At 42.7% G+C, this 17,351-nt stretch overlaps 1 protein-coding gene across 1 annotated transcript in view; it reads left to right on the forward strand.

The window, feature by feature from the left end:
• Window positions 1-17,351, forward strand: part of CDH23 (cadherin related 23) — a 536,798-nt gene that overhangs the window by 317,990 nt on the left and 201,457 nt on the right. Inside the window, exons 14-15 of the mRNA XM_030571362.1 lie at window positions 13,412-13,476; window positions 14,997-15,234. Coding sequence (XP_030427222.1) covers window positions 13,412-13,476; window positions 14,997-15,234 — 303 coding nt within the window. The remainder of the gene's footprint in view (window positions 1-13,411; window positions 13,477-14,996; window positions 15,235-17,351) is intronic.

Here is a 17,351-nt window from a genome sequence, read left to right on the forward strand (position 1 = left end):
GCACTTTGACAGCAATTATTAATAGCAGTAACATCTGAAACTGGACCCTTTCCCTCAAGGATGTGTGCACCACAAAGGGAAAGGGTGGGTTGGTCACCGTCTCTCTCAGGAAAACATGCATTCCCTTTTTTAATTACCTGGTCAAGGAACTGCATGGGAGGGGTTACGTTTCATTTGATTTGCTGAACTAGATCTCTCCAAGAGATTATTTTATTTATGGCTTCATTATACAGTATGTGCTGTGTTCCAGATTTGGTAAAATGGTTTTTAGGATTAAATTGCAAACCTGCAGCAACTCCCTTCCATTTCTATCCCCTGCCCTTTCTTCTCTCACTCTTCCCATCCTCTCTGTCTTCTCTTCCTTCCTCTCCTCCCACCTCTTCCATTTCCTCCCATTAGTCCATTCTTTGCACTCTTCTACTCCTTACCCTACTGCACATACTTCCAGCTTGTGGTAATCCTTCTCCCCAATCCCATAATGGGGAGTCAATAGGAATGGGAACATTATTTCCCTAGATAGAATTTTCTCCTTCCACCTCTCCAGGGCTTTTTTCATTTCTAATTATGAGAACCATCTTGTAGCAGGACCCTACAGGTTCACATCCACTCCATAGCATGTTCCTCCAAGGCCACGTCTAGACTACAGCATAAAATCAAAATTATTAAAACCGGTTTTATAAAACTGGTTTTATAAAATCGATTTTACGCGTCCACACAAGGGCACATTAATTCGGTGGTGTGCGTCCACGATCCTAGGCTACGATCGATTTCCGGAGCGGTGCACTCTGGGTAGCTCAGTAAAAGAATGAGACCAATAACGTCGATTTCCGTCCACACTAACCCTAAATCGATATAGTAATATCGATTTTAGGGTTACTCCTCTCATTGGGGAGGAGTACAGAAATCGATTTTAAGGGCTCTTAAAATCGATTTAAAGTGCCTTTAAAGCGCTGTTTAAATCGATTTAACGCTGTAGTGTGGACCAGGCCCAAGTCAAAGGGAATTATTTATTCTTCCACTGTGCTTTTGCTAGCCAATCACCTCAAAGATCCATTTCCATTGCAAACCATGTTTAACTTGGGGTGGGAGAGGGAAGAGTTCCCATCTCATTCCAGGAACAGTGAGCTGGGGAAGGTTTCCCTCTAGGTTACTACTGAAATCTATGAGCAGAAAGGGGAGCCCAGACCGAATGAGCAATGAGGCTGAATTCTCTCACCCTGTGGCAGATTGGTTCAGATAGATTATCTGTTAGATCCATGAAATTATCACAGGAGCTTCAGCAAAGCTGTAAGGAAGTGTCTGCCCAGTATGCCTCAAACACAGTGGTACTCACAAGCACAGTGTGCCCCCTGTGACTGTAATTCCTACGTGGGTAGGTCCCAGAACCCAGGCTTCAACCTGAGCCCAAATGTCTACACTGCAATTTTACACAACCTGACCCCCGTGAGCCCAAGTCAGCTGACAAAAGCCAGCCACAGGTATTTAATTGCAGTGTAGACATAGTGATGCACACAACACTGGTTGCAGCAGAGGATTGTGCATACGCGTGTCTGTCTGCATTTTTGTGTCTTATACTGAGGTATGTTCAGTGTTCCACACCCCACCCCCATGCCAGCATGTTTCTGAGCACTGGAGAACCTCAGAATATACAGGTTTCAGAGTAGCAGCCATGTTAGTCTGTATCCGTAAAAAGAACAGGAGTACTTGTGGCACCTTAGAGACTAACAAATTTATTTGATTATAAGCTTTTGTGGGCTACATCCGATGAAGTGGGCTGGAGCCCACGAAAGCTTATGCTCAAATAACTTTGTTAGTCTCTAAGGTGCCACAAGTACTCCTGTTCTTTTTTAAAAATATACACGTTCCATAAGAGATCCTGTAGATATCTTTGGAGAGTTGGTCACAGGAGAGTCAGTCAGGGGCAGCGAATAGAAAGCCACATAGTCTAGTGGATTCAACATAGGGCACTCCTGAGTTTTAATCCCCACTCTGTGGCCTTGGGCACATTACTTGAGCCTCTTCCCTGAGCTATAAAATGAAGATGGGGATGATATTCCCTCCCTCACAGGGATGCAGCAAAGATGAACTGATGTCTGGGCAGTACTCTGAAAACATCCAGTGCTTCACATTGTGACCACATAAGGGTTAAGTGTTAGTTTAACCTTTTAATTGGGAGGGCCCCTCCATATTGATGATCGGTGAACATGGCAGTGGAGGGAGCATTCAAGAAGCACTATCAGAGCTCAGAGGGTGTATTTTAAAGGGCTCTCACAGTCTAGGCATTCTTCTTCTCCCATTGTTTGTAGAAAATGCTCCTGTATCTTTAAACTCCTTCCTTCCTCATCTCTTTGTGCCTCCCTGGAGCTGTTGTGAGTAGAGTTAATCTCATGTAGTTTAAGGAGTTACTCAGTGGGGCTCAGTGAATGATGAATGTTGAAACCGTTACTGGCAAAGCACCAGGGCTCCATGGAGCTGTTTAAAAATGCATTCTCCCATGTAAATTTCTGCTCCATCAATCCTTATGACATGTCAAACATTGCTATTGTTTCCTGAACAAATTGTACGACATGCCCTTTTCTGCAGATTTGTGCACAAGAGCAGAACTGCTCTACAGCTTTGGCTTCCCCTTTTGTCTTGTAGCAGGTCTAGAGCAGCAGCTGCTCTCATGCTGATTCCCATCACAAGCTTCCTGCTGGTGTGTATGGCTGATAGGTGCCTAGGAATGGAGGGGAGAAAGTATGTGCATGTGTGACAGGTGTAAGGTGTTGCGAGAACACACACGTGTGCAAAATAGATATGTTTGAGAGGGGAATGTTTATGCATCGGCTGGGGTGTGTGAATGTGTGAGGGGGTATTTTTGAATATATGTATTACAGTGTGTGTGGTCTGTGGAAGAGTATAAGAGAGATTTATGTATTAGGATAAAACTACGCAGAAGGGAAGGGGATGTGCCTCTGTGTGTTTGTACACACATACATGTGAAATTTGTTTGTATTATGGCAGCACCCACAATATGCTAGTCTCTATCCACAAATATAACTCTCGGTACACACATGTAATACACTGTAGCTGCATGCGGTCTCATGAGCATATTAATTCACTGCAGTGTGGTTCAGGGAATTACTCCTGTGGCTTCTTTAGATCTTGTCTTTCTGGCACTCTTCTGGAGTTTGGTTGTACATAAATGGTCTCTAGAAATGCACTGCAGCAGTGACAGCTGATAAAACTACAGCAATAGACCCATGTTTTCAGTTTGACCTTTGCAGGTGACACTGGGCAGACCCTATTTGAATATTTTGTGCAGGAAATGAACAGCCATAAAAACATTTGATTCTTGATGTGGATCCCCTAGAATCTTCTGCTTTTTTTTCCGCTTGTGTCTGGTGTCAGATTGTTAGGGCCGTGTGTGTTTGGGGGGCGGGTGTTGGGGGGCAAGGGAAGAGGGGCAGAGCTGAAGCCCAGGAATCATGTAGGGATATGTAAACCGAGTAAGTGGTTCTGTGTGTGTTTTGCATGTCCTCCAGTGTGAGTATGTGGGTTTCTTATTCAGTCCTTGGGGTAGCTTTGCTAATCAGAACCACTGGCGAGTCTAAATCTATGTCCTTCCCTGTGGGTTAGGAACCACTAAGGAACTTCATCCTTAACACTAAAAGGTTCTGTAAGGTAAATATTATGACAACCATAAAAATTAAATATGTTCAAAGTGTGTGTTCTTCCTTTTCTCATGTCTCCTGTCACACAGCAGGAATCTGCATTATTTCCCAGGTTGCCTTTGTGTGATGTATGAGCGTGCACATCACATGACATGGGCCTGTCGTCACCAGAACATCCACTGAGCTTGATTCTCCTCTCATTTACACTGCTGTAAATCAGAAGTAATGCCACTGAAGTTACTCTGGAAAACTTGATTAAGGAAAAAGAGAATTGGGCTCATTGTTTCCATTAGAAAAAATTACAATTGAAAGTGCCAAGTGTTGTTTGCTTCAGGAGCTTGCTAGTATTTTAGCATGGCAATAACACATGCCAGCACTGTCCTGGAGTAGCTGACACATGTAGCATAAGCTGTTTCTGAGCCAGTGGGCTGGGTGGGTCAGAGCTAGTACCTGGCCTTGCATTTCTGCCACTCAGGAGTGTGGAAGATGCTGGAGCAGGAAGAGGGTTTTTCTCAGAAGGAAGGAAATGAGCCATGAATTGCCAATGACTTTTTCTGTGCGATATGTTAGTAGTTTTGTTTTACATGCTGGAAAATCACAGAATTAAGCTCTGTACAGAACGTGGTTTTGATCCTTCTAGGGGCTGCCAAAGTTCACGTGCAACATGCCGTGGCCCCATGGAGCAGCTTACCTTGTACTACACTAACCTTCTTTTGACCTTCTTTTTTCCCCTAGTTGGTTTTTTATCAGCAGAAGAAAATTACACTTCCCCAGCATTGTCCATCACTGAAATAAGCACTTACAAATGCAATTATAAAGGGCCAAATGAGGGAATTAGTTTTGCTGGTAATGCCAGCCCTCGGTAGCATTGTCAAGCCTGTTATAAATCATTACCTCATCATGGGCCAATCCAAGCATTCTGAAAAGCCTTCTTATCTGACTGTTACTGTCCTTTTATGCTGCACTTGGGGTTTAGAAAACAAAGTGCTGGCTGGTTAAACACTGGGCTCTGACAGGCAAAAAATACCCCTCCTCCTTCATTGATTTTAAGAGTTTTTGGACTGTTCCATTATCCTAATTCCTGAGGGGAAGCTCTGAGGAGAAGAAATTGTCTTTATTTTTTTGAAAGATTTTATCATAGCAAGTTGTAAATATAGAAACCTTGTAAATTAATATCTAAACTTTCATGCCCCCTCATATCAGACCTCAGTGTCACTTGATTGGCAAGCTGGGTGTCAGGGCCGTTCAGCTTAGTTCTGTAATTTTCTCACCTAAACAGCTGCCAAGATGACTCTCGCACATCTGATAAGAGTCCCCCACAAAGCAATGCCTTAATGAATATAATACATCTAAAGATCATGGCAGGATGAGGGGAACACACCAAGCATTGCAACTGGAGAGCAAAAGTATTTGAAGAAGATGGGCACCCACAGTGAATATCCTTTGAAAATCCTTGGCATGGCATACATAGGGAAAATCCTTTTTCTGGATAGGCATAGTAAAAATCTGGCTTATTGATGTGCACGCGGAAAACTAGAGTGAATCAGGTTTTCAGACCCTGTAAGGTCAAAGAGTGTTCAGATCATAGGTTTTGGTGTCATGTCTGTTGAAAACAACAAGTAATACCTATGTGTATATGGTGACTTTTTAATAATAATGGTCTGATCTTTTCACAGTAAAATATACCCATACCAGATAATATAGCAATGATAGTATCTGTCCTATAGACGTCATAGTGCAAAGATTCAGTTGCATCAAGCTGTTTTATTACTAACAAAAAAATGTTTGGTACCAAAATGTTTTTAAGAGTGTGATTTTTCTAAGGCATCTGAAACTAACAGGAACACACATCCTATTAAGTGCTTTTGAAAATCCCACCCTTAAAAGCATTTTGGTACCTAATATAACTGTGTTTAAAAGGTCTCTTTTCATTATGCAGCTAAATTAGCCCCCCCACCACACACACACACACTCACTCACTTTGGCCTAGGTTGGTTCACCTGACAAGTTGTGACAAAATCCCATTCTAATTTTGCTTCATATGTGCAAAGTGTGAGTTTTCATTGGATCCTAATGTGGTGAATTTAAACCCTGTTGTCACCAGAAACACTCCAAGGCATTCATGCTTAGCACTGACTTTTATTTCCCAAATTTTATCTTTCTACCCCTGTCATTTCAGCTGTAGAACTCTTCAAAACAAAACAAAAAACTTAGCAGCAAGATTTGGATGTGCTGGGGAGCAGAGGCATTGTTTTGTTAAGAATGAGTAAAGGATAATTTTTCACTCTTTTTGTTTTTAAATAAAGAGTAACTGGTTTTTGTGCAGATTTATCTTTGAGCAGTGACCACTCTTAGAAAATTTCAGTGTAATATATGTAGAAGTTTGGGAAAGTAATAAGCAAACGGAAGAAGGTACAATTAAAATGGGAAAAAACATGCAACTGTAGCAATCACTGCCACTTAACATGAAGACTTGAACATGCACAGTAAAAATGTATAGATGTGGGCATGGGTTATAAAGTGTAGTTTACCCCAGAAGGGATCTGATTCTGATCTCAGTTTCACCAGAGTAATTCCATTTACTTCAGTGAAGTTACTCCTGATATACATCAGTGTAAGATAAGAATTGGGCCCTATGAATCCACGGTACAAGTGTATATGATTGGCAGTCTCTGCTCAGGAGAGGCCTAGGGCTGGACTATTAGAGTACTACAGAGTGATGTGCATTGGCAGAGCTATGTGAAAGCCCAGGACAGAAATAATAGGGGGTACTGCATGTCAAAATTGAGGTGTAATATCAGAGCAATGTGTGTGAAGCTTGCCCACCATTTGCCTGTGCTATGCCTAGTGCTATTACTTCTTCACTGTCAACAGCAGTAAAAATCCACCAACCTAACCCCAGAAATAGAGGAGAAATAATTAAGATTTCTGCTGAGCCTGTGCAATTTCAGAGCTATTCCTTTCCTTTCCTTAACACCAGCAGAAGTGATATTCTTCCTCGCCCAGGAACTAGAGTTGGTGCCTCAAACTGAATTGCAGTGTTTATCAAAACTGGGGACTGTGCCTGTGATAACAGGGATCTTGACAGCCTAACATAAAAGATGATCTCTTTTTTAGTTGGATGGCTGCTGTGTGCTTAGAGTCACCATGACAAAGGATGTTTTCAGTAACTATACAACGTGCAGATTTCTGAGGTCTGCTTTGATTCATCTTGAATTCACCATCCGTGGGCCCACAACAAATATGGCTGGATCACCTTCCCATTTAATCCAGTTTAGCAAAAACAGATCTACTGGGCCACATGGTATGCTGGTGAAACTCCATCGATTTCAGTGGCGTAAATTGTTACCATAGACATGAATTTGGCTTTTATTTTTAACTTGTTTTCTGTTTTGAAAATATTTATTTATTAGACACTTCGTAACAGCTATGTCTCAAGTGTGCCTGGCATTCACAAGCTTGGCCTAAATAAACGCTGACTGAAAGCAACATAATAATTCATGGAGATTCTCTTGTCCTTCAAGGTACAGAAGCCTGTGTTTTTGGAGCAGAAGGTCCAGGGTCTGTTCATTCCCAATGCCACATTTGTGTAATATAGCTAGCAATCATGGTGGATTTGTTAGAGAGGCCACCTCTACACTACAGCATAAAATCGAAATTATTAAAACTGGTTTTATAAAATCGACTTTACACGTCCACACTAGGGCACATTAATTCGGTGGTGTGCGTCCATGGTCCTAGGCTACCATCGATTTCCGGAGCGGTGCACTCTGGGTAGCTCAGTAAAAGAATGAGACCAATAACTTCGATTTCCGTCCACACTAACCCTAAATCGATATAATAATATCGATTTTAGGGTTACTCCTCTCGTTGGGGAGGAGTACAGAAATCGATTTTAAGAGCCCTTAAAATCAATTTAAAGTGCCTTGTAGTGTGGACGGGTACAGCGTTAAATCGTGTGGATCAGGCCAGAGACTGACAGGAAATTAATCTGAACAGAGCAAGAGACAGGAGCAACAAGAACCAAAGTTAGAACTGAAGGGATCTTTGACTAAAACAATAGTACTAACAGTATATAAAGGGAACCTGGAATGTGCAGCATTTGTCACTTTGTACTGTTTCATTTGTTAACAGCCTGCTAAAGTGGGCACTGATGTGCTGTATAAAGGTGTAGCCAGAAATCCATTCCTTCTCAGTGAACAGCTGGGGCTCTGAGAACCATTTGGCTGAAGGGCCATCTGGACACCTGTGGATAGATGTACTGGCCACATTAACTCAGGGCAGCCTGAGAGCTCTCTGTGCAAAGATTAGGTTGGATCAAAAATGAGGACTCTGCTTCTTGTGTGATCGCTCATTAGCCTTCTCCCTAATGGGGTGGAATGCATTTGGTCCAAAAGTTCAGAGAACCCTTTCTCAAAGCCAAGTTCTGAACCAAGAAAAACGGAAGCCTGATGCTGAAAGAGCATGCGGGATGATTACCCCAGCCGGAAATTGCAACCTCTCAGCTTCCAGCTGGCAGGGGAGGATAAACACCTGGAAGGTTTGCTGGGGGGAGCTGAGCTGTCGCAAATTGATAGGTATGTGGGTTTCTTACAGGGAAGTCCAGGCCAGACCAAACAGCAGTTCTGCTGAATACTGTAGAGGGATAGGAGGTTGAATGAAGAAAAGGGAAAGAAGGAACAGAGTCAAGCAGCAATTACTTTTGTTTGTCCTCCTTCCCATCTGACAAAGCTCTGATCCTCTGCATTCAGGGTACCTCTGTAATGCAGAATGATTAGGGATATGGATGCAGCACTGTGATATGCTCTTCAAGAAGAGTGCTGTGCATTAGAACAAAACCAGAGACATTCCTGCAAAGTTTTCCCTTTTGTTGCTTCATACTCCTCCTCTAAGACTTTCATTCATAGGAGGGAAAATATGCCGGTAGTTTGGTAAGAAACCTCTCCTTGCTTATTGTGGCAGGAGCTGTGCATGTAAGAGAAATAAATGTTTTGTGTCAGCTACTCCCCACTGTGATGGGAAAATGAAGTGAGACAAGCACTTGGACTAAGGAAGGAGAGAATGACTGCAACACTGTCCCCTGTAGGGATCAGGTTCCCTTGTCTCAACTAAGTGGAACTTAATGCAATGAAGAACCTACTTCAGAGGAGTTTACCATCACAGTTTCAGTGTAAATGCTACATCCTGCAGCACCAATTGCAAACAGAGCAGCCAGGACTGCACAGTTCCCCAGGTAGTATTTGCTGTGTGCAACTGAAAGATTCACGCTTCTTTCTAGAGGCAGGCTCTGTGTGTAGTAAGAGGCCTCCTAGAATCATAGATTATTAGGGTTGGAAGGGACCTCAGAAAATCATCTTGTCCAACCCCCTGCTCAAAGCAGGACTAATCCCCAAATCGCTCTCTCAAGGATTGAACTCATAACCCTGGGCTTAGCAGGCCAATGCTCAAACCACTGAGCTATCCCTCCCCATGATATCAGCCTGGATTGAGAGAGAGAGACCCTTTCAGAATCACTGGTCTCTTGGTGGGATTCTCCCTTGCTACTTGGCTGTAATTGAAGGCAGAGGGTGGTTTGCTTAATGAAATTGTAATGTACAGAATAAATAAATCAAACATTACAGCATTAGTAGGCAGAAGGCTGTTCAGCTAAATGTACTAGCAGGTGTTAAAGGTGTGCACTGCTGGAGTGTCACTCAACTAGCATTAGGCATTGAGAATTCACTGCCTGTTTTGGGAAGACATTTGAGAAATATATTATTTCTCTCCAGTTAGTTTTCGCATTTTCTCCTCCTCTTCCTTCTCTCTCTCTCTCTCTCTCTCTCTCTCTCTGTGCCTGTGATGCTTTCTCTGTTCATACTCTCTTCTTCCTCCCTACTCCCATTACTGTTAGGCAAGCTAAGCACAGTTAAAGGGGTTTCCTCCCTCTGTGATACTCTTGGACATCTGTTCTATCAAGGATAATCAAGGACAAATAAATCATGAAGGTTGCAGGAGAGTGTTCTATTCCACCCCAGCCCTAAAATACAGCCCTTTTGATGGCATTACGAAATGAAATGTGTTTCTGCCCCTGCCTTTCCCTGTTCCACTGAAACCAAAGAAACCCAGACAAGGGATCAATTTAGAAAAGACATTAAAAAAAAAAGATAGTTTGGGATTTTTATTCCACTTTTCTCATTTTAAAATAAAATTTTCTGGTCCTTTTCCTTTGCTGCCATTCATACATTTTTTATATATTCATTAGAGAAAAGACTTTAAAACATCCACAAATCTCGCCTTGCTCACCCAGAGTGACACTTTGAGCTTTACACATTTTGCTGGGAAGGTTGTTATTATTTTGCCATGGTCAGCCTCAGGAGTGGTAGCAGGGTTTTTGGTGCCCTATGTGGGGGTCCTTCCACACTCCCGGTCGTTGGCGGCAATTCTGCAGTGGGGGGGGGGTCCTTCCGCGCTCCCGGTCTTCGAGGCACGTTGGCGGCAGGTCCCGGAGTGAGTGAAGGACCTGCCGCAGAATTGCTGCCGCCGACCCAGAGCGCGGAAGGACCCCCTGCCGCCGAATTGACGCTGAGGTCGGCAAAATGCCGCCCTCCCAAATCCTGGCACCCTAGGCAACTGCCTAGGTTGCCTAAATGGAAGCACTGGCCCTGGTCAGCCTGCGAAACCCATCACAGCTCCAAATTATTTACATGGATGGGCTGCTGATGGTGAAAGGCCTCAGATTATGCCAGGAGCTAAAAGCACAGTAGCAGCGCTCAACCCCTCTTTCCCCTTCTGTGCTAAGCAAACTTCTTGTTACATAAAGAAAATTTACCTTTCTAAACAAAGAGATATTTGCAACATTGCATAATTTTCCTTTCAGAACATTGTGAGGCGCTAAAAGAGGTTGTGTTCATGTGTGTGACCAGGTGTGTGTCTCGTACAGCCATCCTGTCCCCCTCTCTCTCTCTCTCTCTCTCTCTCTCTCTCTCTCTGTCTCTCAAAGAATGTGTCAATATTCCCAGATAATTAAAAACAATGTATTGGGGGTAGTCGGTGCAGGCACTTGACAGTGACATTTTACATGTTGTCCCCATATATTTTCTTATGCATTTATAAGCTACCATATGTGTGAGCATGATTGCAGTGCACGTCCCTCTGGGGCACTCGGCACATCAGTTGAAAAGAGGAGACTTTGGAATAAGGGCAACAGGACATATCCCTGCTGTTACTAAAAGTACTTTGGGATCCTTAATATCCAGGGTGAGGAGATGAGTCTTTTTAATTTATTTTTTTATTGTTAGGGTTTCGTTTGGGGTGGGGAAGCACAGAAATGCATGTCACTCACTTTAGCTACTCTGGAAGGGTAAAAAGCTGAGTTGACCCTACTATGATTTGAATCTTTTGTTGTAACAAGATTGAGTTTTCCAACCTGACCTTTAGACCATGAAGCTGTCCCTTTCAGAGTCTGTATTTTATTGTTATGATGAAATATTGACAGTGAATGGTGTCTACTATTGTTTGGATAATTCAGAAACATAAGGCTACAGAAAACGTGATTATGGGGGTATTGAAGTAGGACAATTTTTGCAAAGGTTTCTTATTACATGTCTGTTGCTACAACAAAAAGGGACCCTTAAGTATCCAGTTAGGATTCTATCTGTGCATCTTAGATACTTATTTGGCTCTCATAATAATGGTATCTTGGTGCGTTTGATGTATTCATCCTCACAACACTCCGGTGAGGTAGAGGAGTGCTAATAGGATCGTTTCAGAGAAGGGGAACTGAGGCAGTGAGAGACTAAGTGATTTGCCCAAAGTCTCGCAGTTCCTTGATCTGCCACAGAATTTCTATGTATAGGGTGTCTAGAGTCCCAAGCCCTAACCACAGGAGCCATCCTTCTTTTCCAGGAAAATACTTTTCAGAATTGGGTTCCTACTTGTCTGAGAACTGGTATTTTGGCTCCTCTGATTAAAAAAAACCACCATGGAAATTGTGGGCTAGGGTGAGTAGCTAGCATTGACCAGTGGTGACTTGTCTAATTGACTGTCTAATCCTCCTCAGTGGTGGAGAGAGATGTTGATTGTGAAGGGAGTGTGGAGGGTGAGCATGTAGTTTACAACTATGGGAGCTTTCTCTGTCCTCCAGCAGGCATCAGAAGAGCCCCTGCATGGGAAAGCAGGATATTTCATATTTCAGATGCATGAATAGGTTTTGCGTCTTTCTTTCATACTGCAGCACATTCTGCTAGGTATTTGTATTGAATGATAAACCACAGTTAGTCCACTTGCTGTCAAGGAAAAATAAAACAATGTGACAATGGACTTGTCCCAAAAGACATTGAGTGCCAGATCTGTTGTAAAGATCCAGGGTGAGTGAAAGCCAGTTTTCATGTGCTTGAGCTAGCATTTAGGTGACTTTTAAACACCAGAGTTATTTGAACAGGGAATAGAAAATGTAAATAAGATTATGCAAAATGATGAAATCTGCTGTGATACCTGCCTGTTGGTATTTTCCCCTCTACTTTTGTCCCTGTAAGGCCACGTAAAGTGAGTTGGCATAAAAATCAAAGCTTTAAATGGTTCCTTTCTCTGGGTTGCCTAGAGTATCTGTAGTTTGGACTGTAAGAGCTTTGGGGCAGGATCTGTCTTCATGTCTGTGTTTTGTACAGCCACAAGCACGTTGTCAACACTAAGTAAATAATAAAAATGTGCCTCAATCTCAGTTTCAATACTTCTGCATCGTCACATGATTGAGACTGGTGTCGATGGATGTTGCCATTGAACATGAGAAATGAGGACAGTAAATTACCCAATATGTGGGAATGCCCTGTTACCTACTTTTAATTGAGGATTGCTTGACCCCCCTATATGGACAGTGACTCCTTTCTGTAAATGCCACACTTTTGTGTCTTATTTCCTTTTCTTGGCAAATCAGGCTTTGCAATTTTCTCTGGAATCATTCCCCACTCCCACCCCATGTTAGTGTAACTGCCCCTCATTATTGTGTGGATTTTTGTAATGCTTTTTTTCTGCAGGATTGTATCATGGACAGTTCAAGCAGCTTGTCTTTCATAATCGTATTAATTTTATTTTCCGTTTTCTATGTCTTTTATTATGCCCCATTATTCACAGATATATTTTTGTGTGTGCTATTTACTGTGCCAGCTTGTCTTGGTATGTAAGATAGAGTATATGAAAAGTTTCCTACTGCTAAAGTTTTGTGGACATGGTGTAAAGAGGATTTGATGGAGTGTTGTTATCTAGGGCAGACTATGAATCAGGGATATACACAGAATACATTTCAGGAAAGCAAAAACATTAGTCTCAGATTTATCAGGTGAAAAATGTCAGCTGACAAAATCTGCACTGGTGTTAGCCTATTAATTCACTTGTAAGGAGAAGGGGCAGAATGCAACACTGGATTTGTATATCCACTTGGAACGGATTTGGGGTGCAGCTCCTGCTATAGGGAACCATGGCAGGGTGGAGGATCAGAAAAGCAGAGTTAAATAGTTATCCCCTCAGAGGAATTCCAGAGGGGAGTGTAACAACCCCATACCCGCACCCTTTCTGCAAGATATCCTAAAGAACAGGGAGCATATAGGTAACCTAGAGGGATGTCCAAGGAACCATCTGGTCAATGCAGCAGCCATGTGAAGGAGAGGTTGAATTAAGATTCCTATAGATTTTTATATGTTTTCGTAATCAGAATTTATTTTTTCAGTTGAAATTCTCATAAACATCTTTGTTATTAATATTCCTTTTGTACTTAAACTTTTTAGGCAACGGACAATGATGTGGGCAGTTATGGGAAAGTCAGCTATTTTTTCAGTGATGATCCTGACAGGTAAGTGCAACAAAACCTCTCAGATAGTTTCAGTTCCTTAAAATTCTCTTTCAGTCTTGCCATGAATTTACAAAATTGAAATGGTAGCTTTAATCTGTGAAGTCTTTCTTGAAAGAGAGGCTACCATAAACTGTTGCAGGGAGGGTGAATTGACCCTAATAGAAGGCCTATTCCAGTTTTTAAATGGCTTGTTTTCTATTTAAATTTCTCGTGTGATTTGGGTGCTCATAAATTGAGGGACAGACAGGGCTGGATCATACCAGAGGGCTTAATCCTACTCCTATTGAGAACAGTAAAACTTCCATTGACTCCAGTGGTATCAGCCCTATACTAAGTGTGGATACTGTTCAAGTCATCTCTGCCAGTTCATATCAGTCCAGATCTATATCTGTTTTGGTGTCCATACTTGGAAAAAGGATAGTGGAAAATTGGAGAGGGTTTAGAAAAAAGCTACAAGAGTGGTTTGAGGTTTGTCAGGCGCAGCTTAAGATGAGAGATTTACAGAACTCAGTCTATTTAGTTTATCAAAGAGAAGACTCAAGCTGTTTATAAGTACCTGCACAGAGAGAAATTTTCTGGTACTAGATTGAGGTTTAGTATATCAGAGAAATGTGTAACATCATCCATGGCTCAACCTATTCAAATGGGAAATAAAGTGCAAATTTTAACAGTGAGGATAGTTAACTTTTGGAACAAGTTACTAAGGGATGTGGTGGATTGTCCATCACTTTGAGTCTTTAAATCTGAGCTGGGTGTTTTTTAAAAGATAGGATCTTGTTCAGCCAAGAGTTGTTGGGCTCCGTACAGGCTTGCTAAATTAACAAGACTTAAGCCTGTGCTTAAGGAGAAACACACTTAATTGCTTTGCAAAATCAGGACCTAGCTGCACAAATATGTAACTTGAGGCCAACACATACACTTAACAACAATTTATATGATGGTATTAGAGCTACACATGAGACTCACTGGTGCCATGAGTGAGTGATTGGGAGTCTTTTGCTACAATGGAAGGAATATGGTATTGACGTTAAGGCGTAAAAGGGGCAAAATTCATCCTGGGTGTGATTCCATTGACTTCAATGGGAGCTGCAGCTGCTCAGTCCCTTTGAAAATCAGGTTGCTTATTTAAGGGTTTAAATGTGGATTTGGGTGCCAGAATTTGAAAATTTTGTCTTTGACCTCTTCTTGCCTCAGTTTCTTCAGGAGTTTGGCTTTAACTTTCCTGGTGCCTCATTTGCTCTGTCTGTAAAATGGGGTAAATAACACCTACCACCCAGAGGCTTTGGGTGCATCAGTATCTGAAAAGTACAATGAGATCTTCAGTTGGAAGAGGCTATAGTACTGTGAAATGTTACCATCAGAAGGAACCTATGAGATGATACGCACAGCATCAAACCTTTTCCAATTTCTCATTTGTGCCTCTTTCTTACGGTGTTGTTTCAGGCTGCTGTTTCCTGTCTGCCTGAAATGAGAGTTTGATTTGGTAACTCCTCTGCTCTCCCTCTCTTTTTGCTTGGCAGGTTCTCTCTGGATAAAGACACAGGTGTGATCACACTGATCGCCTGGTTAGACTTTGAAATGACGCAGCGCTACACGCTGACTGTGATTGCCAGGGACGGGGGTGGGGAAGAGACTACAGGGCGAGTGAGGATTAACATTCTGGATGTCAACGATAATGTCCCCACCTTCCAGAAAGAATCCTATTTGGGTGCTCTCCGGGAAAATGAGCCTTCAGTCACTCAGGTGGTCCGTCTCAGGGTAAGAAATGGAAGCACCGATTCACTTTCTACTATACTTCCTTTTCTCCAGATACACAATGGTCAATATTATTAGGGGGTCTTGTGATCCAGGATTTCTGCAGCTAGGGTAAGTCTCAATGGGCCAGGAAGAGGAGAGAAACAGCATAAAGGTGCATTTTAAGTCATCTTTTCCTCTTCACTCTTTTAATTTCTCTTTTACTCATCATTGCTCTCTGTCATCCCCTCCCATTTGAAAGCAGTCTGAAGCCTGGGTGGTGAAGCCCCATGGAGAGAGCTACCCACTATAATAAAACCCTTTATGGATGCAATTAAACAGGAGTGGTACTGGTCAGGAATATGGGGGTGGGGAGGAAGAAGGAGAAGGAATTGCAGACCATCTGCTCCTTTGCATGCTTTAATTACTCCTTATTGTGAAATGCAACTGACTCTGCTTCTCTAGCTGCCTAGACTTTCCCCATGTCCCTTTCCTCCCCTCTTCCCACCCTGACTTCCTTGGATGTATGCAAGACTTACTGTATCAGACTTTATTACACTGAGTGATTGGGACTTCCCTGAAGGCGCTCTGGATTTTGTGACAGGATTGGAAAGATGCTAATAAATTCAGCTAAGTAAAGAGAAGAAAGTGTGAGAGGTTGGGAGAGCTGAGTTTCCCTTATGAGTGTCTGTATAATCATTGCTCTGGAGTTCCTGTGAAATGCAGGGCTATAGGAGGACAGGAACATACTGTTAAAGGGAAATGTAGAATTACTGAAGGCAGTGGAATTTCCATTTTGATAGGTTTGAAATTTGAAACAAGCTTATTCAACTTCAAAATTCATCACTGGCATGACAAGCTGTACACGGGTGGACAAGCTCCACAAATGTAGACAAGCCATGCTTAGCAAAGAGGAGGAGAGTCACAAGAATCTCCCATCCCAGCTGTATCATCGCCAGAGTTACCCCTGGAGTGTACCATACCCACTAGCAAAGCTTTCTCCAGAATGTAAACTCATCTGCATTATCATCAGATCCCTTCCTGATGAAATTGCATTTACCTGTGGGAGTTGAGCAGTTTGTTGCTGATCGAATTGTAAGCTTTTTCTGTGTAAAACAAGAGATGATGGAATCCACTTGTCTCCTTGAGTAAAGAATAAACTAGGCCTTTTGCAGTTTTCTTCAAGCTGGTATCTGTCTTCAGTAAACTCAGGCTGTGTGACTACTGTAAGAATATTGTGGTAATCTCTTAGATATTTTAGATCTAAGTGTCTATTCTTTATAAGTGTGAGGGAATGGAGAGGATGCATTTAAGACACAGTGACTCTTCTCTCTGTGGTGGGATGTGAAGAGAGATGATGATTTCAAAACTCTGTCATCTCTTGCTGCTCACCAATTCACAGAGCAAGGTGGTGTCTATCATTAGTGAATGTTTCTGTCTTGCCCTCATAAACTCTGGCAAGCAATCCAGAAGAAAGGAGGACACCTTATCCAAGGCACACATAAGTGAGAGGGGGGAAGGTTATTTGGCATAAACATGAGGATAAAAGGGTAGTCCAGAAGAAAACAGCAAGAGGAAACCAAGCCTTTCTGCTTGTTACAATGTAAGGGACCCTGTGATGCAGTATATAAACTCTGCCCTAGCATGGAAGGGGTTAAGAAGTTGCTTTGGGCTGGAGGGGCCCCTTCTCACCACACTTGCAAATCATGCCAGGACTGGAGGAAGAGTTAAAAAGAGGGAACTCCACTCAGACCGGGCAGGCCTGGAGAGAGTACTGGCAGCTGCAGAGCCCTGCCCTCACAGGAGGAAGGTACAGAACCCCTGAGTTGAAGGGGGAAAGAATTGAGGCTTGCATTGGATCCCAGAGAACTCTGAAGTGGATGCTGATACTCCCAGGCCCCTCTGAAGTCTGGAGGGAGCTGCCTGCAGGTTTTACTTTGCCTTTCTTTTAACCCCATTTGCTGACTAGAGGCTGTTTGGTGGCATCACTGGGCACACAGAGAGGGAATGAGAGGCCCCAGCCTGAAGGTGAGCGCTGGCATGCAGAAAAGACCCCATAGCACCTGCTGTGTGGATGAGAATGGAGTAATTGGACACATGCATGCACTTTCCACGTAGCCTAAAGGGGGCACGCTGCCACA

This window comes from Gopherus evgoodei, chromosome 7 (assembly GCF_007399415.2).
Source record: "Gopherus evgoodei ecotype Sinaloan lineage chromosome 7, rGopEvg1_v1.p, whole genome shotgun sequence".
Taxonomy (NCBI): domain Eukaryota; kingdom Metazoa; phylum Chordata; order Testudines; family Testudinidae; genus Gopherus; species Gopherus evgoodei.